This window comes from Vulpes lagopus, chromosome 4 (assembly GCF_018345385.1).
Source record: "Vulpes lagopus strain Blue_001 chromosome 4, ASM1834538v1, whole genome shotgun sequence".
Classification (NCBI taxonomy): domain Eukaryota; kingdom Metazoa; phylum Chordata; class Mammalia; order Carnivora; family Canidae; genus Vulpes; species Vulpes lagopus.
This window is the reverse complement of record NC_054827.1, coordinates 115,871,331-115,899,302: the sequence shown is the minus strand read 5'-3', so window position 1 is coordinate 115,899,302 and position 27,972 is coordinate 115,871,331. Positions and strand designations below refer to the sequence as shown.

The following is a 27,972-nucleotide window of genomic DNA, read 5'->3' as shown; positions in this document are numbered from 1 at the left end:
GTGTGAGCCAAGCTCATCTGCTAGGAGACAGTACTCTTATATGGACAGTTAGGCCACACCATGAGTCATAGTCCATTAACAGAGACCATTTGGGGACAGGGTCCTAGCTCCAGTTCCTTGCCCTCGCGAACAGAACAGAAAGTTGGTGCCCTCTGATTTTGGAAGATGCTTATTCACCCCAGAAGGGAGAGTCCGCTTAGCGGAGCCACTCTTGGGTCCTGGGAGATATCTCCACACTACCTGAGAATGTCTCCAACCCCACAGGTGGTGGGAAGAGAGCCCTGGCATGACTGAGCTGGCTTAGGAACTGTTTTCCTTCCAGGAATTTGGATGTTGCTAGAAAAAGATCTGTAAACCTGAAGGCTAGGGCAGTGCTAGTCATATTTTGCCACACAGGCCAGAGAAATAGAAAAAAAAACAGTAATATTCAGAAAAAAAGAAGAAAGCAAAACACAGAAAGCTGCAGAGACAAGAGGAGAAAAAAAAAAACCAGTGACTTCTCATTTCTTGGTCCAAGTCCTTGCATCCTCCCTTTGGATTCTTGAGGCATTTTTGTGTTCCTGTAAAAGGCTCCTTAGCAGTGCACGTGATCTGTAAGGAGTGCAGAAACCCCACTGGAAATGTAGCAGGACGGGGCAAACCTGATGGCTCCTTCAGGGAAGAGTATTACAGAGTTGGAAGCAGTACTATGACTAGCCAGTAGAGGGAGACCCCATCCTCCATCAGAAGATTTATTTGAACAACAGGGTCACACACCAAACTGCAAGATTTTACACGGGAAGAGGAGCGTGTCCTGTTAATTCCAGGGCTTTATTTTCCCCACTGGGTATGAATCAGAGGGGCCAGAAGTTTAGTTGCTTTGGACAACCGGGCAGAGACCCAGTACTTCTCAGCCATCCACTGCTCCCCCATGTAAGAGATTTGCTTTTTCTACTCAAAAAATTTGAAAAAATATTCACAGAATATACAATAAAAAAGTATTTTAAAAAGATATCAAATTGTTGTGCACAAGTGTTGGTTGGTCCTTTCTTAATAAGAAATTGCCCACCTTTTGTCCATAAATCATACTGAACTGACTTGTGTTGTTTCCAGCCCAAAGAATCTTCTGCTCCAATGGAAGGCAGGGCCAGTGGGAAGTCAGAAGGAGCTCCAGAGCTTATACACGAGGAGAGGACATAGGAGCTAGAGACCAACATGGAGGCTGGAGCTCAGGAGGCTAGTCATTAAAGACCCAGTGGAAGAAAGAGAGGTTGGTCCAGCAAGAATATCCCATATCCTCCCAGCCAGGGATAGGACTAGGGATGGGGATGCCCAAGCTAGGGGGACATGGTCTGGGCACCAGCAGTACATACATCTATGTATGGAAGCTCGTGTGCTGTCCTATATCACACATCATACCCCCCCTCCTCTTCGGTTATGCCCACACCCCCAGAGGCCCCCCAGGTCCAAAAGAAGAAGCTGTGAGCAGCCTGCTCGCCTCTGATCCTCCACCTCTGGCCACTGATACCATCACTCCAACAGCAGGGCCCAACTCCAGGACTCGAGGTCCCCAGCCTGCCCACTGCTCCCTCCCCTAGGGTGCTAAAGGGACAGTGACACCCCCTCTTCCTTCTCCAGCCCATGGTCAGCTCGCCCAGGCAGCAGAACAGGCCTGTAGAGAAAACACAGCAGAGACCACAAGAGGAACACACAGCAGCTCCCTCACTGAGTCCTTCACCCACAAACCTACAGGTATTTGGAGGAGACTCCCAGCATGAAAGCAAAGCACCAGGATGTAAAAGCAGAAGAGCCAAGCCTGGATGAAGCAGGGATGATGCAGAAAAATGAAAGCCAACCTGATCCTTCTCCTCACTCAGCCCCAGGAAGTTTTCTTCTATTATTTCTTTTAAATACTTTCACACACACACACAAAACCACACTTTCACATTTTCAGTTCATCTCCACATCTTTTTCTTTTCTTTTTTTTTCTTAAGATTTATTGATTTGAGAATGAGAGACAAAGAACATGAGTGGGGGAAGTGGCAGAGGGGAGAGAGAGAAGCGGACTCCCTGCTGAGCAGGGAACCCGATGAGGTATCCGATCCCAGGACTCCAGGATCACCACCTGAGATAAAGGCAGACGCCTAACTGACTGAGCTGCCCAGGTGCCCCCACATCTCTTTTTCTTTCTTTTTTTTCTTTTCTTTTTCTTCTTTTTCTTTCTTTTTTTTTCTTTTTCTTCTTTTTCTTTTCTTTTCTACATCTCTTTTTCTAAAGCCACATTTGGCCATTTATTTGAGCCTTCTTACAGACCCTTCCATGCCTTCTACCTTCTCCAGTATATTTCTGCTTCTTGTTTTTGCTGCCATTGGTTGGAAAGAGTGTGGCGCATCCAGTGTGTGTCCTGAAAGGAGAACATTGTGACTGGAGCACCAAGAGTGAGGGTGTGTGAGGTTTGGGATGAGGCTGTAAGGGGAGGGAAGAGGGGCACATGGGTGGCTCAGTCGATTAAGCCTCAAGTACACTTGATTTTGGCTCAGGTTGTGATCTTGGGGTCCTGGGATTGGGCTCTGAGTTGGGCTTCGTGCTCAGCAGGGAGTGTACTCAAGATTCTCAATCTCTTTCTCTCTCTCTCTCTGCCCCTCCCCCATGTTCTCTCTCTCTCTCTCTAAAAATAAATAAATAAATCTTTTAAAAAATAAGTAAAGGGAGGGAAGAGTTGACCATGTGGTGTTTTCTAGACCACATCACAGACTTTGGTCCCCCTTCTTCCTAAGATCAAGTGAGATCTCTAAAGTTATTTCAGTCTGTTGGGGAGGTGTGGTGGTGGTGATGATGCTATCAGATTTGATTTTGGAAAGGGCTGCTCAGGCTGCAGTGTGAGGAGTGGCTAGGAAGGAGCAACAGGTGGAGGGGGACCAGTGGGATGGCCTGGCTATGGGTACCCACGGTAGAAATGGAAAAAAAAAACGTGAATGGGTTTGAGAAAAAGATACAAGGAATCAAAAGGTACATAAAAAGTAATCATAGGGTGGTTCAGTCTATTGGGCATCTGATTCTTTATCTGGTCTCAGGTCATGACCTTGAGATCATGAGACTGAGCCCCACACTGGGCTCCACACTAATCGAGGAGCCTGCTTAAATTCTCTCTCTCCCTCTGCCTCTGCCCTTCCCCCCTTCTCGCGAGCATGTGCATGTGTTCTCTGTCTCTCTCTCTCAAAAAAGTAATCAGAAAAGCACAAATTACAAAGGATGTAATTTTTCATCCATCAGGTTGGCAACATTTTTAAAAAGACTGAAACCCAGATAATATTTATAAAAAGGGGGAACCCTCCTACACTCTTGGTATAGACATTTTGATGGTAACTTAGTAGCATCAGAATTATGCCTGTCAATTCCATTCCATTCCATACCAAAAACTATCCTACAAGCATATAACCCTCAGTGCATAAAGTTGTATGTTCTGGGATATTTCCTGCAGCATTTATTTGCAATAACAAAAAACGAAACAAAACAAAAACCCCAAAACCAACCTGAAACAATTCAATGCCCATCAACAATGGAATGAGGTAATGTTAAATAGTGAAAAAGAGCAAAGTGAGTCTTACGTACTAAGATGGGGGAAAAGTCTCTAATATAGTGATTAAGTTTAAAAAGCAAGTTTCAGAAAAATACATCAGGTATGTTAAAAAGAAAGCTCAATCCACATATGAATCTGTGTTGTAAGCATCTCTGAGAATGCAAAGTGAAACATCTGGGTAATGCGCATCAGCCTGTGTGTGGTCTCTATCTTCTCAGCAAAAGACAAAACTAGGTTGTCTGTTGAGAGGAGGGCAGCTGTTCCACACAACTTCCATTTCAGGAAAATAGTTCTGGCTTGAGCTGTGTTGTGGGGAATAGGAAATGCGGCGGATTCTACACTGCCAAACCTTACTGAAGGCTCAAAATGGAAACTGAGCCAACTGTCAAGGTCATTTCCTTTTCTCTGGCAACACTCAGGGTGGGGAGGAGGGAAGAGGAGCCATATCTCGAGCACCTGCTATGACCCAGGCTGCTTAGGGGCTCCACGCTAGCCAACTACTCAAAACTTCCCAACCATAATTTTACGTGGACGGTACTATCCCAATTTGCAAATTAGGAGGCTGGGTAGCCCAGGTCACACAACAAAAGAAGGAGAGAATTCAGAATTCCTTCATGCTTGCTGGGGAGCGCTTCCCTGGGACGGTGGAGTGACCAGGCAGAAGGAGCCTGGGTCTCTGGGTGACCTCATGAAACAATGCTCTCTACACCAAACCATGCACCAGCCTTGACTTCAACACAAGAGAAAAGCAAACTCCTTTCTTGCTTAAGCCCCATCACAAGGCAAAAGCTGATTTCATTCTCTGCTAAATCCCTGTGCCAACATCCTAAACAACATAGTTTCTAGACAGAGGAATACCGTGGTTCACTGAACACATTAGGAAGATGTAATCTGTAAACTTAAATATTATTAGGTTTGACCAACTTTGTATATAGAGGGAAAAATATCTGTTCTCAGTGCTACTCTCTTTTTTTTTCTCTTTGGGGTATCCCTCTCTCAAGATGTTTAACATTCAAATAATTTGTACTTATACTTGTACAGAGTAGTTAATATTTCAGTATGATGTATACTATCGAGGATGGCACAATTAGAAGTCATCATTGGATAGGAATTGCCAATTGTGAGAGGTGGTAGACAGGAGAAGTCATTCGTTTCATTTTTCAAGCATTCACAGCCATGGACTGATGCAGATGATGATTCATGTCACCCTGGGGCAGGGCCATTACCTCCTTCTGTCATCGCAACGGGGGTCAGAGCTGTTGTGGTGTTGACAAACTGCATGATGCTGCTGCATCCTGCCAGGGCGGCCCAGGCAACGTGCAGGACACTAGAACAAAAGCACAAGGCAGCATAAACAACATTGTGAGGTCACGCGTGCTGTGGTACCAAGGTCACACACCAAACCCCAGGTACAGGGGACCAGTGGTTCCCCAGGGGAGGTCATGGAAGTTGGGAGGGCCAGATAGCCTTCCCTCAGAGCCAGGAAGATTACCTGAGCATCTTCCTCCTCCTCTTCCTCCTCCCCCCACACCCTGCCCAGAAACGTAGACCATCTCTGGGGAGAAGGGAAAAAAAAGATGGGGCCAACCTCTAACTGACAGGGCTTAGGTCCAGAAATGATGATGCTTAAAGCCACAAGTGACTGCCAAGTTTGGGTTTTCTTGCTCTGAGTGAAAGTGGAGGCGTGTGTGTCAAGGTGAGTTCAAATGTAGAAAAAAATTTTTTCTGACATGAGGTTCTTAAATTTTCCTGTAGTCATAATATTAATTTTTCCTTATACTCTGTCTTATGCTTGAAAAGGCCTTTCCCATCACACTGGTCCTATTTCCATTCACCTTCCCGGTCATGTCCTTTATAGCACCAAAGTTTTTAATTTTTACATAGCCCAAAGGCTGTGTTTTTGTTGTTGCAGCCTGTGCTTTTGGTGTCATATCTAAAAATACCATTTCCTAACCCAAGACATGAAGATTTATGTCTACATTTCTTCCAAGAGCTTTATAGTTTTAGCTCTTAAGTTTAGGTGTTTGATCCACTCTGAGTTAACTTTTGCATATGATATAAGCTAGAGATCCAACTTCATTTTTCTCTGTGTGTGGATATACAGGGGTCTGGCACCATTTGTCAGAGAGATTATTCTTTCTCTGTTGAATGGTCTTGTCACCCTTGTAAGAAACCAACTGATACAGATATAGAAATTTATCTCTAGACCTAAAATTCTATTCCAGTGATCTATATCTCTATCCCTTGTTAGCACCACACTGTCTTGATTACTATATAGCTCTAATAAGTTTTGAAACCGACAAATTTGAGCCCTCTAACCTTGTTATTTTTTCAGGACTGTTTTGGCTATTCTGGGTCCTTCATATTTCCATATGAATTTTGGGATCAGCTTGTCAATTTCTGCAGAGAAGCCAGCTGGGATTTTATAGGGATTGTGTTGAATCCTGGTCAGCTTAACATTAAGTGTTCTGATCTATAAATATGGGATGTCTTTCCATTCATTTAGGCCTTCTCCAATTTCCTTTAAAAACCTCTTGTGGTTTAACACTATTTTTAATTTATTTTTTATAAAGATTGTATTTATTTATTCATGAGAGACACAGAGAGAAAGGCAGGGACATAAGCAGAGGCAGAAGCAGACTCCTTGTAAGGAGCCTGATGTGGGACTCGATCCCAGGACCCTAGGATCACGACCTGAGCCAGAGGCAGATGCTCAACCACTGAGCCACCTAGGTGCCCCAACACTATTTTTTAAAACCATACTTCCAGTGTGGGTAATTACCTTTGAACTTTAAACCCACTTTAACACGAGTCTGTCCTCTCATTACACTGCATGACTCAGTGTTACTCCCACAGGAATGCTGCATTATTTTATTTACATCAGATCACACCAAGTAAAGAAGGTCAACCCACCCTTCTAATAAGTTTTCCTAAAAATTTCCTGTGCTCATTTGTTCTCCCTTATGAATGTCAGAATTACCTTAAGTTCCAAAAAAGAATTCTACTGGAGTTTTAGTTGGAATTTTATTATGTATTTCAGTTCATTTAGGGGAATAGATATCTTTATAGTATGGAGAGTACCTTTTATTCGTCCTTCTTTTCCTTTATCTGTTTCAATAGTGTACTCTATTTTTCTTCATAGGTTCTGTTCTGGTTAATTTTATGTGTCAACTTGGCTGGACCACAGTGTGTCTAGATATCTGGCACTTATTCCAAGTGCTTCTGTGAGGATGTTTTGGAGGAGATTAACATTTAAATAAGTAGTCAAGGGAAAGCAGATTATTCTAAGTGGGTGGGCCACACTCAATCAGTTGATGAGCCAGAAAGAACAAAAAAACTGACCCTACCCCAAATAATAGGGAATTCCTCCTAATTGTCTTTGATCTGGAATATTGACTTTCTCTTGCTTTTTGACTTGAACTGAAATGCTGGCTCTTCCAGGGTCTGTGGCCTGCTGGCCTCTGGGCTGGAATGAATCTCCAGCTTCCTGACCTCACTCTGCAACTCTTGGGACTTGGCGACCTCCATAACTGCATTAACTTGTTAACTCATGCATGTACGCACATGCAGGCACGCGTGCGCGCGCGCACACACACACACACACACACACACCCTACTGGTTCTGTTCCCCTGGAGGATACCTGCTAATACAGATATGTAGATTTTGGTACTGAGAAGTGGGGTGCTACCATAACAAATATCTAAACATGTGGATATTTGTGGGCTTGTGGATATCTAAACATGTGGAAGTGGGTTTTTGTACTGGGTGACAGGTAGAGTCTAGAAGAGTTTTGAGGTGCATACTTGAAAAAGCTGGACCGTGTTAGAAATATGAACATTTAAGGGGATTCTGATGAGGTTTCAGATGGAAATAAGGAAGAACTGGAGGAAACGCAGTCGTCATTCTAAAATGGCAAAAATACAGGGTGCCTGGGTGACTCAGTGGATTAAGCATCTGACTCTTGGTTTAGGCTTAGGTCATGATCTCAGGGTCATGAACTTGAGCTTCTGCGCTCAGCAGGGAGTCTGCTCAAGATTCTCTCTCCCTCTGTTCCTCCCCCTCCCCCACTCATGCACTTGTGCTCTCTCATGCACTCTCTTGTGTATACTTTCTCTGTCTCTCAAATAAATAAATAAATCTTTTAAAAAATTGCAGTTTGCAAATAAATAAATAAATCTTTTCAAAAAACAGCAAAACTTGGCTGAATTGTGGTCCAGTGTTTTGTGGATAATAGAACTTAAATGGGACAAAATTGGATATTTCACTGGGGAGATTTCTAAGGAAAGTGTTCAGGGTACTTATAGGAGAATGTGAGGGGACAGATAAATTGAAGGACTCATTAAAGTAAAAAGGAACCATAATTCGAGGAGTCAGAAAACTCTCAGTCCATCCATATTTCATTCAAAGAATGAGATCGTATGTTCTGGAGGGACCACTGCAGGTGTGGCTGTACCTTCACTCCATGGAGCTCCAAGGAGCTAACCCACAGAGTTAATCAGCCATCCCAGCAGAGGCCAGGAGTAGAGATAGAATTGTACCAGGAGAGATAATGATGGGACCCAATTAAGGAAGGCTTTAGAAACTGTGGATTCTACAGGATGGGATAAGGCATTCAGCTGCAAACATGCTTTATTCTTCAGGAAGAGGGAAGAATGACCCCAGATTCAGAGCTCACCAGGGCTGCCACTCCCACAACAAGCCCAGGGGGGAGGCTGTTTCCTCCTCAATTTCCATGGGCCCCACTGCCCCTGCCTAGTGCTTCAGGGGCAGGACCACTCCAAAGAGCCATGTGGGAGAGACAGGCATGCTGTCTTGGGCCACGGGAGCAATGCCACTGCCCCGGTGGGTCTGGAGGGCAGAGCATCAAGCCAAAGAGGATTATTCTCAAGTGTTAAGATCTAATGGATTAGCCCTGCTAGAGTTTGGACTTGACTGGGACCCACCACCCCTTTCTTCTGATTTCTCTCTTTTGGAAAGGGAACGTCTATCCTCTGCTTGTCCCATCACTGTATTTTGGAAGGATGTAACTTGTCTGCCTCCACAGCTTTGCAGCAGGAGAGGAATTCTGCATCAGGATGGCACTTCTTACTCATACCTAATTTAGGTGACATTTGGTGAGACTTTGGATTTGAATTGAGGAAAGAATGGGACAAAACTTCTAAGGATACTGGGATGAGATGAATGTACTTTGCACATAGAAGGACATGAATTTGGGAGAGAGGGGCAGAAGGCGGAATGTTATGGACCAAACTGTGTCCCCTCAAAATTTGTATGTGGAAGCCCTAACCCCCAAAGTGATTGTATTTGGAGACAGGCTCTAAAAGGAGGTATTAAAGGTGAAATGAAGTCATAAGGGTGGGGCCTTCATCTGCTAGAAATTGTGTCCTTATAAGAAGAGGGAGAGGCACCAGAAATCAATCTCTCTCTCTGCACAGAGAAGGGGCCCCCTGAGGACACAGCGAGAAGGTGGCTGTCTTGAAGTGGGAAAGAGAGGTCTCATAAAACTAATCCTGACAGAAACTTGATCTTAGACTTCCAGCCTCTGAATTTTGAGAAAATAAATTTCTACTCTTCCAGGCACACCAGTCTGTAGCATTTTGTTATGGCAACCCTAGCAGACTAACTAGGTTCCTAGACATTTCTTTTAAAATTTTTTTCCGGGATGCCTGGGTGGCTCAGTGGTTGGGTGTCTGCCTTTGACTCAGGGCATGATCCTGGAGTCCCAGGATTGAGTCCCACATCGGGCTCCCTGCGAGGAGTCTGCTTCTTCCTCTGCCTATGTCTCTGCCTCTCTCTCTATGTCTCTCATGAATAAATAAATAAGATCTTTTTAAAATTGTTTTTAAATTAAAAAAAATAAAAAATTTTTCTCAAACATTTTTTTATTTATAATGTTATTCAGGGTGGTGTTTGGGATACGGGCTATGAGACTTTTGTGCACATGTTACTAATGTTCTTCTGCTTCTTCTCTTGAAGCCTTCTCTAATTCTGATGGGCCTGGACCAGCCCGTCTTGGAACTTCTGTCACTGAGCTACTATATTCAAAGAATCCAACTCTGGTTCACCTTTACATGGGAAACAGAGATACTAGGATTTCTAAATCTAATCCTTCACGTCAGATACATACATTAACTTTAGAAATCAATCAGATTATCCCCACCATCCAAAAATTTTTTTAAAAGAAACAACAACAAATGTATTAGAAGCAAAGTGACAATCACAGTTCTGTCAAAGCACTAGATTTGTCAGCTTGTACCTGGCCCCCTGGTTCGACGACCCACTGACCACAAGGATGAATGGAACATGGCCTTCTTCCTAGAGGTCTCTCCGTGGGAGCACATGCTCTTGGGGACACCACCTGCACAGTTCCGTTGGCTTTGATACGCTTGCAGGCCACTTGCCGACTGTGGAATCCTTCACCACAAGACACAGAGCACTCTGACCATCCACCCGTGAGCCACCTGAGAACAAAAACTATGGCAGCTTAGTGAGGACTGCAATGTCAGATCCCAGAGGGAGTGTCTGGAAAAGGAAAAATTGAGCAACAGAATTACCAGGTAGAGACAAGGAACACTGGGGTGGAGTCTGCACGTACATGAGCGCTGGCACTTGTGTGGCCCCAGAGAGTACAGCTGGGGAAATATTAGGTGGGAATTTCAAAAAGATGATTTCAACTCACTGAAACTAAGGGGAGAAAATAATTTTAAAACACATAGGTGCTATTTGCTCTGTGAGATATTTACATGTTATTGCTATTCTTGTAGGGAAGACACCAATGTCCAAGAGAGCCAATAACTTGGTTATGGCCACATAACCACATGCCAGCAGAGCTGGGGTTGGTCTAGGCTTACTGACCCTGAACTTAAGCAGAGCAAGGGTTCCTAACCTGAGCTCTGTGGTGTTCCAAGGGACCACGCACCCAGATAGGCAAAGAATTACCTCTTCATCATCACTGAGCTACGACTGAAACTTAGTATTCCTTTTGTTATAAATATGTCAGTCACAAAATACGGTAGTACTAGCAATATCTGGGATTTTGTTAACCAATGGAAATCATAGATGTTTTTACATGACATAATAACTGTGGGAGGCATCTCAAAATGTCATTTATATTTATCACTTCAAAATTAATGTACTGCTAGGTATTACAGTATTAACAGAGAAACAAATCCATGACTGTACCATCATTTTTTAACATGTTAGTACTGTATTTCAATGTCTTTGGTTTCCTTTGTGATTGAATATATTCTATTTTACAGATTTAAAACCATCATTCCCTAGGCTTCTCCAGACAACCAGAGGTGTCTGTGGCACAGAAAGATGAAGGACCCTCTGTGTGGAGAGCCGTAGGGTTACATGACATCTGAGTCATCTCTCGTAGATATGAAAGTAGACAGCTGCTTATTCTAGGAATGTGCATAGGTTTGCGAATACTTAATAAACACGGTTGCTGGTAAATTTTTTCCACTTTGTTAAGAGTCGAGAATTGACATAACCACCTCCCCCGAGTTACTGCCACAGCGGCTCACTGCTTCCCAAGGGACAGATGACTCTGTGCGAGACCTTTCTCCACAGAACAGGACAGGTGTGGAGAGACACGTCAGCCAGGGTGCCTCTGATGGCCACAACCCTTCGAGAACATGCTCCCAGGCATCTGTTTGTTTTCCAGTGTGGCCCTGCTTCCCTCCTCCCTCCAAGACCCAGGTCAGCAGATCTAGTGTGGACCTTTGTATGAAGGCAGTGAGCTCTCCAACATAGTACCTGTCTCATGGCTGTGCTGCATAAATGCTACTGTTATTACATTTTATTTCATTTTATTTTACTGGGGATGCTGGTGCCATTTGGTCAGTTACCTGCCAGGGACTCTGTGATTCAATCAATCATTCATTCACTCCATACATATTTGTGGAAGGTGCACAATGGGGCAGACATTGTGCTAAGTGCTGGGAATAAGATGTTCTGCAAACAGCTGTGGATTTACCTCCTGGGACAGGACTGTCTAGCAGGAGAACAAGATAGATCATGGTAAGATGAAGATGAATGGCTATGAAGATGAATGATTAAAAAAAAAAAGAAAGAAACTCCTATAGTACAGGGGCCTGGCTGAGCTTGGAGGGGAAGGTCAGGGACAGTTTCCCTAAGAGACATGAACAGAAAGAACTAAGTGCAAACAGTGTTCTAGGCAGAGGGAGCAGCATGTGCAAAGGCCCTGAGTTAGGAGGAAAGCACGCCTAAGAGACAAAAAGACAGCATGGAGTAATCACATAACCAGGCTGGGACAGACAATGACAGAGTATAATGGCAGCCCGAGGTATAAGCACAGAGGGACTTTTGTTCTTCCACTCCTGTATTCAGCCAGGCAACAAATTTTACTAGTGTGTGTGAGGCACTGGTGTAGACTCCAGGGTGAAAAAACTGAGCAAGACCGACATACCCACAATGCTAGGGATTAGGGCCATTGTCCTAAGAACCACAAGAAGTATTTGAAGTGTTTTAAACAAAGAGGCATCGTGGAGAATTCATGTTTTATTTTTAATTTATTTTTTATAAAGATTTTATTTATTTATTCATAAGAGGCACAGAGAGAAAGGCAGGGACATAAGCAGAGGCAGAAGCAGACTCCTTGTAAGGAGCCTGATGTGGGACTTGATCCTATGACCCTAGGATCACGACCTGAGCCAGAGGCAGATGCTCAACCACTGAGCCACCTAGGTGCCCCAACACTATTTTTTAAAACCATTCTTCCAGTGTGGTTAATTACCTTTGAACTTTAAACCCACTTTAACACGAGTCTGTCCTCTCATTACACTGCATGACTCAGTGTTACTCCCACAGGAATGCTGCATTATTTTATTTACATCAGATCACACCAAGTAAAGAAGGTCAACCCACCCTTCTAATAAGTTTTCCTAAAAATTTCCTGTGCTCATTTGTTCTCCCTTATGAATGTCAGAATTACCTTAAGTTCCAAAAAAGAATTCTACTGTAGTTTTAGTTGGAATTTTATTATGTATTTCAGTTCATTTAGGGGAATAGATATCTTTATAGTATGGAGAGTACCTTTTATTCGTCCTTCTTTTCCTTTATCTGTTTCAATAGTGTACTCTATTTTTCTTCATAGGTTCTGTTCTGGTTAATTTTATGTGTCAACTTGGCTGGACCACAGTGTGTCTAGATATCTGGCACTTATTCCAAGTGCTTCTGTGAGGATGTTTTGGAGGAGATTAACATTTAAATAAGTAGTCAAGGGAAAGCAGATTATTCTAAGTGGGTGGGCCACACTCAATCAGTTGATGAGCCAGAAAGAACAAAATAACTGACCCTACCCCCAATAATAATAATACCCCAAATAATTCCTCCTAATTGTCTTTGATCTGGAATATTGACTTTCTCTTGCTTTTTGACTTGAACTGAAATGCTGGCTCTTCCAGGGTCTGTGGCCTGCTGGCCTCTGGGCTGGAATGAATCTCCAGCTTCCTGACCTCACTCTGCAACTCTTGGGACTTGGCGACCTCCATAACTGCATTAACTTGTTAACTCATGCATGTACGCACATGCAGGCACGCGTGCGCGCGCACACACACACACACACACACACACCCTACTGGTTCTGTTCCCCTGGAGGATACCTGCTAATACAGATATGTAGATTTTGGTACTGAGAAGTGGGGTGCTACCATAACAAATATCTAAACATGTGGATATTTGTGGGCTTGTGGATATCTAAACATGTGGAAGTGGGTTTTTGTACTGGGTGACAGGTAGAGTCTAGAAGAGTTTTGAGGTGCATACTTGAAAAAGCTGGACCGTGTTAGAAATATGAACATTTAAGGGGATTCTGATGAGGTTTCAGATGGAAATAAGGAAGAACTGGAGGAAACGCAGTCGTCATTCTAAAATGGCAAAAATACAGGGTGCCTGGGTGACTCAGTGGATTAAGCATCTGACTCTTGGTTTAGGCTTAGGTCATGATCTCAGGGTCATGAACTTGAGCTTCTGCGCTCAGCAGGGAGTCTGCTCAAGATTCTCTCTCCCTCTGTTCCTCCCCCTCCCCCACTCATGCACTTGTGCTCTCTCATGCACTCTCTTGTGTATACTTTCTCTGTCTCTCAAATAAATAAATAAATCTTTTAAAAAATTGCAGTTTGCAAATAAATAAATAAATCTTTTCAAAAAACAGCAAAACTTGGCTGAATTGTGGTCCAGTGTTTTGTGGATAATAGAACTTAAATGGGACAAAATTGGATATTTCACTGGGGAGATTTCTAAGGAAAGTGTTCAGGGTACTTATAGGAGAATGTGAGGGGACAGATAAATTGAAGGACTCATTAAAGTAAAAAGGAACCATAATTCGAGGAGTCAGAAAACTCTCAGTCCATCCATATTTCATTCAAAGAATGAGATCGTATGTTCTGGAGGGACCACTGCAGGTGTGGCTGTACCTTCACTCCATGGAGCTCCAAGGAGCTAACCCACAGAGTTAATCAGCCATCCCAGCAGAGGCCAGGAGTAGAGATAGAATTGTACCAGGAGAGATAATGATGGGACCCAATTAAGGAAGGCTTTAGAAACTGTGGATTCTACAGGATGGGATAAGGCATTCAGCTGCAAACATGCTTTATTCTTCAGGAAGAGGGAAGAATGACCCCAGATTCAGAGCTCACCAGGGCTGCCACTCCCACAACAAGCCCAGGGGGGAGGCTGTTTCCTCCTCAATTTCCATGGGCCCCACTGCCCCTGCCTAGTGCTTCAGGGGCAGGACCACTCCAAAGAGCCATGTGGGAGAGACAGGCATGCTGTCTTGGGCCACGGGAGCAATGCCACTGCCCCGGTGGGTCTGGAGGGCAGAGCATCAAGCCAAAGAGGATTATTCTCAAGTGTTAAGATCTAATGGATTAGCCCTGCTAGAGTTTGGACTTGACTGGGACCCACCACCCCTTTCTTCTGATTTCTCTCTTTTGGAAAGGGAACGTCTATCCTCTGCTTGTCCCATCACTGTATTTTGGAAGGATGTAACTTGTCTGCCTCCACAGCTTTGCAGCAGGAGAGGAATTCTGCATCAGGATGGCACTTCTTACTCATACCTAATTTAGGTGACATTTGGTGAGACTTTGGATTTGAATTGAGGAAAGAATGGGACAAAACTTCTAAGGATACTGGGATGAGATGAATGTACTTTGCACATAGAAGGACATGAATTTGGGAGAGAGGGGCAGAAGGCGGAATGTTATGGACCAAACTGTGTCCCCTCAAAATTTGTATGTGGAAGCCCTAACCCCCAAAGTGATTGTATTTGGAGACAGGCTCTAAAAGGAGGTATTAAAGGTGAAATGAAGTCATAAGGGTGGGGCCTTCATCTGCTAGAAATTGTGTCCTTATAAGAAGAGGGAGAGGCACCAGAAATCAATCTCTCTCTCTGCACAGAGAAGGGGCCCCCTGAGGACACAGCGAGAAGGTGGCTGTCTTGAAGTGGGAAAGAGAGGTCTCATAAAACTAATCCTGACAGAAACTTGATCTTAGACTTCCAGCCTCTGAATTTTGAGAAAATAAATTTCTACTCTTCCAGGCACACCAGTCTGTAGCATTTTGTTATGGCAACCCTAGCAGACTAACTAGGTTCCTAGACATTTCTTTTAAAATTTTTTTCCGGGATGCCTGGGTGGCTCAGTGGTTGGGTGTCTGCCTTTGACTCAGGGCATGATCCTGGAGTCCCAGGATTGAGTCCCACATCGGGCTCCCTGCGAGGAGTCTGCTTCTTCCTCTGCCTATGTCTCTGCCTCTCTCTCTATGTCTCTCATGAATAAATAAATAAGATCTTTTAAAATTGTTTTTAAATTAAAAAAAATAAAAAATTTTTCTCAAACATTTTTTTATTTATAATGTTATTCAGGGTGGTGTTTGGGATACGGGCTATGAGACTTTTGTGCACATGTTACTAATGTTCTTCTGCTTCTTCTCTTGAAGCCTTCTCTAATTCTGATGGCCCTGGACCAGCCCGTCTTGGAACTTCTGTCACTGAGCTACTATATTCAAAGAATCCAACTCTGGTTCACCTTTACATGGGAAACAGAGATACTAGGATTTCTAAATCTAATCCTTCACGTCAGATACATACATTAACTTTAGAAATCAATCAGATTATCCCCACCATCCAAAAAATTTTTTAAAAGAAACAACAACAAATGTATTAGAAGCAAAGTGACAATCACAGTTCTGTCAAAGCACTAGATTTGTCAGCTTGTACCTGGCCCCCTGGTTCGACGACCCACTGACCACAAGGATGAATGGAACATGGCCTTCTTCCTAGAGGTCTCTCCGTGGGAGCACATGCTCTTGGGGACACCACCTGCACAGTTCCGTTGGCTTTGATACGCTTGCAGGCCACTTGCCGACTGTGGAATCCTTCACCACAAGACACAGAGCACTCTGACCATCCACCCGTGAGCCACCTGAGAACAAAAACTATGGCAGCTTAGTGAGGACTGCAATGTCAGATCCCAGAGGGAGTGTCTGGAAAAGGAAAAATTGAGCAACAGAATTACCAGGTAGAGACAAGGAACACTGGGGTGGAGTCTGCACGTACATGAGCGCTGGCACTTGTGTGGCCCCAGAGAGTACAGCTGGGGAAATATTAGGTGGGAATTTCAAAAAGATGATTTCAACTCACTGAAACTAAGGGGAGAAAATAATTTTAAAACACATAGGTGCTATTTGCTCTGTGAGATATTTACATGTTATTGCTATTCTTGTAGGGAAGACACCAATGTCCAAGAGAGCCAATAACTTGGTTATGGCCACATAACCACATGCCAGCAGAGCTGGGGTTGGTCTAGGCTTACTGACCCTGAACTTAAGCAGAGCAAGGGTTCCTAACCTGAGCTCTGTGGTGTTCCAAGGGACCACGCACCCAGATAGGCAAAGAATTACCTCTTCATCATCACTGAGCTACGACTGAAACTTAGTATTCCTTTTGTTATAAATATGTCAGTCACAAAATACGGTAGTACTAGCAATATCTGGGATTTTGTTAACCAATGGAAATCATAGATGTTTTTACATGACATAATAACTGTGGGAGGCATCTCAAAATGTCATTTATATTTATCACTTCAAAATTAATGTACTGCTAGGTATTACAGTATTAACAGAGAAACAAATCCATGACTGTACCATCATTTTTTAACATGTTAGTACTGTATTTCAATGTCTTTGGTTTCCTTTGTGATTGAATATATTCTATTTTACAGATTTAAAACCGTCATTCCCTAGGCTTCTCCAGACAACCAGAGGTGTCTGTGGCACAGAAAGATGAAGGACCCTCTGTGTGGAGAGCCGTAGGGTTACATGACATCTGAGTCATCTCTCGTAGATATGAAAGTAGACAGCTGCTTATTCTAGGAATGTGCATAGGTTTGAGAATACTTAATAAACACGGTTGCTGGTAAATTTTTTCCACTTTGTTAAGAGTCGAGAATTGACATAACCACCTCCCCCGAGTTACTGCCACAGCGGCTCACTGCTTCCCAAGGGACAGATGACTCTGTGCGAGACCTTTCTCCACAGAACAGGACAGGTGTGGAGAGACACGTCAGCCAGGGTGCCTCTGATGGCCACAACCCTTCGAGAACATGCTCCCAGGCATCTGTTTGTTTTCCAGTGTGGCCCTGCTTCCCTCCTCCCTCCAAGACCCAGGTCAGCAGATCTAGTGTGGACCTTTGTATGAAGGCAGTGAGCTCTCCAACATAGTACCTGTCTCATGGCTGTGCTGCATAAATGCTACTGTTATTACATTTTATTTCATTTTATTTTACTGGGGATGCTGGTGCCATTTGGTCAGTTACCTGCCAGGGACTCTGTGATTCAATCAATCATTCATTCACTCCATACATATTTGTGGAAGGTGCACAATGGGGCAGACATTGTGCTAAGTGCTGGGAATAAGATGTTCTGCAAACAGCTGTGGATTTACCTCCTGGGACAGGACTGTCTAGCAGGAGAACAAGATAGATCATGGTAAGATGAAGATGAATGGCTATGAAGATGAATGATTAAAAAAAAAAAGAAAGAAACTCCTATAGTACAGGGGCCTGGCTGAGCTTGGAGGGGAAGGTCAGGGACAGTTTCCCTAAGAGACATGAACAGAAAGAACTAAGTGCAAACAGTGTTCTAGGCAGAGGGAGCAGCATGTGCAAAGGCCCTGAGTTAGGAGGAAAGCACGCCTAAGAGACAAAAAGACAGCATGGAGTAATCACATAACCAGGCTGGGACAGACAATGACAGAGTATAATGGCAGCCCGAGGTATAAGCACAGAGGGACTTTTGTTCTTCCACTCCTGTATTCAGCCAGGCAACAAATTTTACTAGTGTGTGTGAGGCACTGGTGTAGACTCCAGGGTGAAAAAACTGAGCAAGACCGACATACCCACAATGCTAGGGATTAGGGCCATTGTCCTAAGAACCACAAGAAGTATTTGAAGTGTTTTAAACAAAGAGGCATCGTGGAGAATTCATGTTTTATTTTTAATTTATTTTTTAAGGTTTTATTTATTTATTCATAAGAGGCACAGAGAGAGAGGCAGAGACATAGGCAGAGAGAGAGAAGCAGGCTCCCTGCGGGGAGCCTGATGTGGCACTTGATCTCGGGACTCCCAAATCATGGTCTGAGCCAAAGGCAGACGCTCAACCCCTGAGCCACCCAGGTGCCCCCAAATTCATGTTTTAAAGACTATTCTGCTTACGTAGGGGAAGAGCACTCTGGGGAGGAAGCCAAGAATCAGGAGGATTCTGTAGCAGTTCCCATGAGGGACGCTGATGGCATAAGCTCCTGCAGGAATGGTGGAACTGGACAAGAACAGTTGGAAGTGAGAGAAGCAGGGAGGTCTGGGATGCAGTCACTGGATCTGGAAGCTTGGGGCGGGGGGCAGATTAGGTTTGGTGGAGATCGTGCATTTGATTCTGGACATTTTTAAATTATTGATTTCTATCATCTCTTACATTAGAAAGGTTATTAAGGGTTTTTATCCAGGGTGGAATCTAGGGAATGGCACTTTGGACAGGACCTCTGATGACTCTGGCCTGCTGCATTGTCTCCAAGGCAAACTCACAGGCCCGGAACCACTGAAGACCAGATAATACTGTGAGCACAGAAAGAAGATTTGGGTAGCAGTCAGGAGCCGAGGCTCTGAGTGCAGATCATCTTGATTTGAATTTGGCCTTTATAACAGTGTGGCCTTGGGGTGCTTATAAAATAAGAAACCCACATCTACCTCCAAGGTAATGGTGCGGTGGTCCCTGTGAAGCACTTAGCAGAATGCCTGGTGCCAAGTACAACTTACCAGGCCTTCTAACACAAGCAAATACCTGGTACAGATGAGAAGAGTGACTACACGTACCTCGGGGGGCAGTCCCGGATGTTACAGGGCTGAAACCCGGCCAGCGGCTTCTGGAGGTGTTGGCAAAAGGCCTCACTTACTTCCTGCCCGGTGGCCAGCACACACCGGGGCCTCTGAACTCGGGTTCCCAAGTGGCCACAGGTGGCAGAACAATGTGTCCAGTTACTGAGCTCCCAAAAAGGCTCTGCAGAAAGGAAATGAAATGTCATGACAGCCCTGAATGAGGTATGATGATGGGCCTGGAGCGGACATGGCTAAAGACCATCAGGAGCTGTGTCCTGGTTAGCTGAGGAGCACAGAGAGCAAACCATCCCCTAGTGCAAGGGCTCCTTTAAATTTCATGTTTCCTCCACTGACTTATTGTAATAACTGGTGGGAATGGTGGCCAGCATGGGGCCCTTGGACCACAGCCTGGAGAGGCGCTATTGGAGGCCAGCTGGACTTGCCAGAAAAATCCCAGAAAGAGGGAGGAGGTGCTCTGTGCAGTGGGCTGGCTCCTCGGCATTCTCCAAGCAGAGCCAAGAGGACGAGAGAGAAGGGTGTCTCCAGGGGATGCTCTGACCGGTTCTAGTTCTCCAATGTGCACCAGGCGGAGAAATGAAAGACCGTTTAACAGGGACTGGGGATTAAGCACTAAGGTTAAAAATGCATTTCATTCCATTCTTACTTTTCCATTAATTCTTATCTAAACTTCAGCTTACTGCTGAAACTGCATAAATAATTTGTCATGGAGACATCTGGAAAGGTAAGAATGGGAGTTTCCTTTAGCAAAGTTGAAGCTGACCACCTCCAATAATTATGGCTTTTTAATTTTAGTCCTCATTCCAAACAGCCTTTCCCTTCCTCTTTGACACTTGGTAAAAAAGATGAGATACAATACGATGATGACAGATTTGTGTGTGACCACAGAAGGTGCCAGATTTTCCTGTCACAATCACAAGTAATTGATGGCTACCAGCTGTGTCCACAGACTCCCTCACAGAGCAGAGCCATTTCTTTAACTTGTTGTTTTCCAGATTTTCCTTCTGATTTTTGAATTTTTGTCTTAAGTTGCATATGGCATCATTTGCAAAGCAGAACTGTATATATTTTTAGTTGGGCCCCCAGGATTACAGTTTATTTAAAACAATTTTTAAAAATAGCTGGGTTTATGGAGAACCTCATAGGTGAGGGGTACTGAATTAGACACTTGGTCATCAATTTTTCACTTAATCCTTATGGCCATCTTGTGAATTCGATCCATTTTATTTGCAGAAGTGTGAAAAAGCTAAGTGACTTGCTCAAGTCCCTTCACCCAGAACCCAAGTGTGTTTGACTTTACATTGAACTTTACTACGCCATATTTCACAAAGACACCTTGACACTTCATGACAGGACAAACATGCATTTCTTTAAAAACATGTGGGTTTTTTTGTTTCTGTTTTTTAATTGCGGTGTAATTCACACACAATAAAATGCTCAGCAATCTGGTGTGCAGGTTTATGAGCTTCCACAATTGTATGTGTTCTTGTAACCATAATCCAAAGCAAGATATAAAACACTTCATCATCCAGAAAGTTTCCTCTGAATTTGATCAATTTTAATCATTAATTAAATTATTTTAATCAATTATTTTAATCGAAATTATTTTAATCAATTCCCCTATCCCTCTTTCCCAGGCAATTACTTGTTCATTTCCATAAGTATTCGTTATTAGTGCCATCTGCTCTTGGACTTAATTCATGTACTCTTTTGCACTTGGTTTCTTTTACTTCACATAAGATTTTTGAGATTAACTTGTATTGTTGTACATAGCCCATTCTCTATTATTGCTGAATAATATTCCATCATATGAATATACTATACTTTGTTTATCTATTCTCCTTTTGGTGGTCAAAAGGAGAATATGAAGTGAAGGCTGCTATATACATTCTTGTACACATTTTTTTGTGAACATGTTTTCATTTTTCATTTACCCAGATATGGGTAAATATCTGTGAGCAGAATTGCTGTGTCAAAGGTAGGTGTATGCTTAGCTTTGTTAGAAACTAACAGTTTTCCAGAGTGGTTGTATTAGATTACACACCTACCATCCATACGTACAAAAAGTTTCAGTAGTTTCACATCCTTACTGAAATCTGGCATTGTCAGTCTTTTCATTTTCACTGTTTTAGTAAGTGGAAAATGGTATCTCTTTGTGGTTTTAACTGTCATTTCCCTGATGCCATCTGTAGATCTTTTGTGAACTATCTGTACAAGTTTTTGCCCATTGTTTTGGAGGGGAGGAGAGAGTTCACTGTTAATTTGTAGGAATTCTTTATATATTCTAGATATAAGTTCCTCATCAGACATATGTTGGGCCAATCTTTCTCCCAGCCTATGGCTTATCTACTTATATTCTTCATGGTGTCCTTGAACAGATTTTAATAATTGTGATGAGGTTCAATTTGATAATTTTTTGTTAATGGTTAGTGATTTTGGATACAAGAGCATTTGAAAAGTAGATCATATTTACTCCCATAAAAGACTTATCATTGCTTCATATGTGTTAGGACTATACTCTAGTCTTTTTTTAAATTGAAGTATACTTAACATAGAGTTGTAGAGTTGTATTAATTTCAGGTGTATAATATAGTGATTAGATAATTCTATACATTAGTCAGTGCTCATCGTGATTAGTGTGCTCTTATCTCCTCACCAATTTCACCTATTCCCCATCCACCTCCCCTCTGGTAATCATCTATTTGCTCTCTGTTTTTTTTTTAATATCTTTTTCTTTCCTTGTTCATTTGTTTATTAGATTCCATACATGAGTGAGATTATATGGTATTTGTCTTTCTCTAACTCACTTATTTCACTTAGCTTTATACCCTCCAGGTCTATCCATGTTGTTACAAATGGAGAGATTTAATTATTTTTATGGCTGAATAATATTCCATTTTATATATAAACATATTACATCTTCTTTATCCATTCATCTATTGATGAGCATTTGGATTGTTTCCATATCTTGGCTATTGTAAATAATGCTGCTAAAAATATACGGGTGCATATACTTTTCAAATTAGTATTTTTATTTTCTTTGGATAAATACCTGAGTAGAATTACTAGACCATATGGCAGTTCTATTTTTAAGTGTTTGAGGCACCTCCATAGTGTTTTACATAGTGGCTGTACCAATTTACTAATATTAGTATCAATAGTACACAAAAATTCCTTTTCCTCCACATCCTCGCCCATACTTGCCATTTCTTGTCTTTTTGATTCTAGTCTTTCTGGTAGGTGTGTGATGATACCTCATTGTAGTTTTGATTTCCATTTTCCTAATTATGAGTGATGTTGAGCATCTTATCATGTGTCTGTTGGCCATCCGAATGTCTTCTCTGGAAATATGTCTGTTTAGGTCTTCTGCCCATTTTTAATCAGATTATTTGTTATCTTGCTGTAGAGTTGTATAAGTTCTTTATATATTTTGCATATTAACCCCAGATGTGTCATTCACAAATATCTTCTTCCATTCAGTAGGTTGTCTTTTTGTTTTGTTGATTGTTTCCTTCACTGTGCAGAACCTTTTTATTTTGATGTAGTCCTAATAGTTTATTTTTGCTTTTGCTTCCCTTGCCCGAGGTTACATATCTAGAAAAATGTCTCTACAGACAATGTCAGAGAGATGAATGCCTGTACTCTCTTCTAGGATTTTTATGGTTTCAGGTTTCACAGTTAGATCTTTAGTACATTTTGAGTTTATTTTCATGTATAGTGAAACAGGAATAAACTCTAATCTTTACCTTGACCTTCAAAGGTCCTCAGCAACCTTCTAACTTCATTTCATATCTCCTCCCTCTCCTCCACTGTGCCCCCATCACATGAGTTTTCTTTGTGTTTCTTGACCACATTAAGCTTGTTGCCACTTTATGGTTCTTGCACTCACTATTCCTCTGCCAGAAATGCTCCTTCCTCATTCTTGTGTATGGATGGTCCTATCTTTATTGTTTAGTCTGGGCTCAAGTATCACATCCTTGGAAGGCTGGTCCTGACTTTCTTCTCCAAGGTGGCAAACAGTGTGTTATCACCCTATTTTGTTTCCTTCAAAGCACTTACCACAGGGAAATATATGTTTCCTTGTTTATTGTCCATCTTTCCTGCTGGGATGCCAAGTCCATGACAGTGGGGAGCTCTTCTGTCCTGTCCACTGCCAGACAGTGCATGTTATATATTAGGTACTCAAGCAGTATTTGTTAAATTAATAAATGAGTCTCTTTGAAATGCTAAGGTAAGGATCCATTGAAGGGCTGGCATATTCCAGAATGTGTACATGTGTATATGTGTGTATGTATGTGTGTAGGAGGTGGTCAAACAAGGTAGGTAGTATTAATAAACCAAATGTTTAAATATTCCAAAGATTTCAACTTTCCAGCACTTTCAGCCTCATAAATACCTAATTTTTAAATTAATTGATTTGAAGGAGTTCCTTGATCTCATGTTCCCTTCCACATGGAATTCCTATCTGCCTTTGCACATCTGTCTCTGCCTGGAATGTTGTTCTTCCTCATCCCAGAACAAACATCATGGCCTGTGCAAAAACTTGGTTGTCTTCTCCAGAGTTAGGGCCCCTTTCTCAGTGCTTCCAGTATAGTTGGTCATCTTTCTATTACAGCACTTGTCACATTGCTTCAAAATACCTATTTACATGCCTGCCTGTCTCTCTAGACTATGAGTGTTCCAAGGGCCAGGTCATATCTGTACCCCAGCCTGGCAAAAGTAAGTGCTAGGCAAACACTTGTGTCTATCCAAAATTCAGATGTCAAATCCCAACATCCAATAAAATGGTCCTAGGAGGTGGGGCCTTCAGGAGGTAATAAGGTCATGAGGATGGAGCCCCCATGAATGGGATTAGTGCCCTTACAAGAGAGAACCCAGGGATCTATCTTCTTCACTCCTGCCATGTGAGGAAACAGTGAAAAGATGGCCATCTGTGAACGAGCAAGTGGCCTCTCATCAGACACTTGATCTGCTTGTGCCTTGATCTTGGGCTTTGCAGCCTCCAGAATTTGGAGCAATAAATGTCTGCTGTTTATAAGCTACCCAGTCTATGGTTTTTGTTTTAACAGCCAAAATAGACTAAGACAAATGCTGAATGATGAATGGATTATAGTGCATTTCATAATGGTAGTATTATATCTGAAAGAGGAGAAGAAATATATAAATACTCCTGGGGAATAATGTCATAAATAACACGAGCTGGACTGTTTGATTGGTGGTCCAATACTATTTTCCTCTTCTATGCTCTCTTTGCATCTGAGAAGGTGGGGGCCTAGGAACTACATTTCTAGACTCTCTACCTACATAGTTATCCTTTGGGATATGTTCTACAAAGGAGAGGCATTTGTTCAAGATTTAAAAGATCAAAATGATGTAGCCAGTATTATTCCTGTATAGGACATATAATAAAGCATGAAGTCCAATAGTAGCTTCTCTGTATCCTTCTATGATTTACTCACTTCTGAGCTACAAGAATCTGAGATCATCAGTACTAGTTTCCTGCAATTTCAGCATTTTTGATTTTCTTAACTCTACCTCTCTCCCTTGGCCTCCTAAAGAGTTTTGTAACCTTGAAATACTAAGATTATGTTCTCCTGACCAAACAGTGATGCATAACAAAGTTAGTAAGTATAGGGAAAAAACTTATGAAAAGAGAAAAATGAAAGAATTGGTTCCAGAATTCTTAGCAAATCTTCCCTCTGTGAATATTTACCAAGTTGGCAATAGTTTTAAAACTGGAAAGCCAATCCCTATTTTATCACAAATAATGATGCACATTTGGGATATGAGCTCTGCAGGCTTCTTTGGGAGTGATTTCTTTTTCGAAAATGTTTCAATATGGAAGGAACAAATTGAGCCACAGAAGACTGAGGGCAAGGGGAGAGCTGGCCAAATGCCTAGGAAAAGTTTTACTTATTGAGAAGTGCAAAACATGGAGTCTTGCAGCTTAATCCTTTTCCCTGCATGTGCCTCACAAATGGTAAATCCCTAAAAAGTCAAAATCTCTGACCTGGAGGTAGGGGTTCTCCTGTTGGGTCATTACTGTTGGTTCCCGTGTTGGATGCCTGGAGCATATGTTTTTTGTGGTCCTTGGGAAATACACTTTTACTGTCCAAACGTCTTTGTTCTGAGGAAGAAAAAGAAAGAAGAAAGGAGCCTTTCTTTTCCAGTTAAACAGTATCAATTCTTGTCCCCACTTGGGTGTTTTTAAAGAAGACAACTACTAGGAAGTCAGCTCTTTCCAAATAAATGCTCTGTCTTGGATGCTCAGGCTCACACAGATCTGGGAGTTATGTGTGGGTTTGGGTGTGTGCATGCTACAGAGGCTTAGTTACAGCAATTTTGCTAACATGTGGTACTTCTGCATGTTTTCATGGTTTATAGCCTAATAAGATGAAAAAAAAATAGATTCACCGAAAGGGACTGGATGAGGCAGCTGAGAACAGCAGAGCTCTTCCACTCAAGAGGGGCCTTGGCAGCAGGAAAATGGATGATGTCTCATAGGGGACTTCACGTGGTGGGGAATGTGGGCTTTCCGAAGGCCATGAAGCCTGAGCATAAGAGCAGGGTGGTGGAGGAATGCCATGTACTGTGCCATGTAAAACATTCTTGATTCCTCAGTCAAGTTAAGCAAAATGATTAGCTGCTTAGTGGAAGGGACTTCTGAGGGAAGAGGTGTGCAGGGCAGAGCTGAGATGACCATACAGCTTCATAAGTGGAGAAGAGCAGACACAAGGAATAAGGCTGGCACTTCTCAGAGCACGGGGAGGCATTCAAGAATAAGACAGGCTTGGCCAATTCAATCAGTTGAAAATCTTCCATTCCATAATCCTAGAAGACCACAGGGATCTTTGGGAAGAGTCAAATGGAGGCACACCACTGCCTTCCTGGTCAGCACTGATGGTCCACAAGGGGTAGTATGAAGAACATTCCAAGAGAAGGTTATATATTTAGACTCTAGGAAAAATTTCTGTGGGGGTCTCCTCATTTGTATAGTGGGATTAAAACTGCCCCCCAACCCTGTGCTATTGTAAGTATCAGAGGAGTTAATGAACACCAAAGTGTTTTATGCAATGATAACTGTTCTAACTGCCCACATTGGCATCACCCATCTGTTCATGTCCCTGGGTGCCTCTAAATTACAGGAAGAAAAGCCATGGGGAAGGCTCTTTTCCATCAGTCCCTTGGTTCAGCAATGGATTCTCTAATAATGTCATGCCAGGTCTGCCAACAACTCAGTTTCATTCATTTGTGAAACACTGATTTAATACTTAAATACACCTGTGTTAGGTACTAGAGCTATAAGGAGGAATAATAAATGATCCTTAATGTCCATGTGACTGACTTATGGGATCAATTCTCAATTGGTTCCAAATCCTGATGGGAAAGAGGAGTATTACTTACTGAGTCCTAAAATCTCAACAATTTAAGACCTATTTTGGTGACAAGAATGTATTGAACTCCACATATTATCCTACAGATAGTAGAAGCAGCACTGAGCTTGTCACTCTGTGCCAAGGGGCACATGGTAATGAGCTTCTTCAAATTACACTACTGATCCAACTGTAAGATGTCTTAAGACTCAGTTGATTAGTATTTAATGAGTATGTACTATGTATCTCATTCTATATTATATCCTCAGAATTGCAAAACAAATCACACATGGTGTCTATAATTAAAGGACCTACAATTTAGCTGAGGAAACATAAGTAAAAGAGGAAACAACTGGAGAGCAATGTGTGTTAGGACTTAATCAGATACTGAATGGTAAGACCAGAGAAAAGAGGTCAAACAAAATCCAGATAGGAACTCTTCTGTAAAAGGCAGAAGTTGGCCCTCCATTTTTCCAAAGAGAAAGGCAGTGAGGGACACATCTTCTTTGGAGAGCAGTGTGCCCAGAAGCCATACTTCAATGGAAATAGCATGTGGGTGGCAGTCTGTTGGATTATAGGGCAGGAACCCATGTTGACTACAACAGAGCTCGTTGTTAGCTTGGAATGGGGGTTGGGGTCAGCAGATAAGCAAATAAAGAGGCAGAAGCTCAAGGGTCTTGATTCTGAGCAGAAAACTTTATAAGTCAGTGTAGTTTTCTGGGCAGAGAAGTATTAGCAAGAAAGTCACAGCCTTCTATGAGGAGAACTGGTAGGACAAAATGTCAGACTTAGTGCTTGTTGTAAGTGGGGAGAGGGAAGCCATGGTTAAACCATTTAAGATCCATCTTATTTATTCCTCAACTCCAGAATGACAAAACTGGGTCCTGCTTTGTATATATTACAGGAAGCACTTCAGCCAGAAGAATTTGACACTTACCCAGCACATGGAGTACAGATGCTGCCACTGCCTTTCCAAGAACATTGGTGGCTGTGCAGACATAGGTTCCTTCATTTTCAAGGGAAACATTCTGCAACAACAGGGATCCATTGAAAAGCAAGGAAATATTGTCACTCAGAGATCCTCCTCTCTTCAACCAAGTTATATTAGGTTGAGGGACACCTTTGGAATAAAAACAAATATGACAAAGGCAAATTCCTTTAAGAATAGGGCCACAGAGCCATATGACAAATAGCAGTTAGCATTTCGACCACAAGTTAATGAATGGATTTAATTACATGTAATAGGACAGGTGGCTATTTCTATATGCATAGCTCCTCTATAGCAGGTAGGGCACTCCATTAAAGCAAAGGGCTTTGGTCTACTATATATCTGACTAGTTTATGCAAGTAAGTCAATAGGAGCCAAAGAGGGTGGGATTTGCTTTATAGCAGAAAAAAAGTACAAAGTTCAGTGCGGGTAGTAGGAGAGTGGCTGGAAAGGAGCTGGTGGAGATGAAGGCAGAGACAGAGAGAAGTTCTCAGTGCTGAGTTATTGCAAAAAAGTCTCTGAAAAGCAAACATATCTACAGCATATCTTTATTTGCTGTGCAGGAGCAACAAAACATTCATCCTTCAGAAAAAAAATAAAATCTTTAGGGAAAAAAACTTGTTCATTAATACTGCTGT

The 27,972-nt window shown here is 42.5% G+C and overlaps 1 protein-coding gene across 1 annotated transcript in view; it reads right to left on the bottom strand.

Annotated features, from left to right (window-relative positions):
* ADAMTSL3 (ADAMTS like 3) overlaps positions 1-27,972 on the bottom strand; it is a 340,042-nt gene that overhangs the window by 3,666 nt on the left and 308,404 nt on the right. The window contains exons 24-28 of the mRNA XM_041752919.1: positions 27,284-27,466; positions 24,984-25,100; positions 18,953-19,136; positions 15,805-16,009; positions 4,786-4,886 (exon numbers count right to left, since the gene is read on the bottom strand). Coding sequence (XP_041608853.1) covers positions 4,786-4,886; positions 15,805-16,009; positions 18,953-19,136; positions 24,984-25,100; positions 27,284-27,466 — 790 coding nt within the window. The remainder of the gene's footprint in view (positions 1-4,785; positions 4,887-15,804; positions 16,010-18,952; positions 19,137-24,983; positions 25,101-27,283; positions 27,467-27,972) is intronic.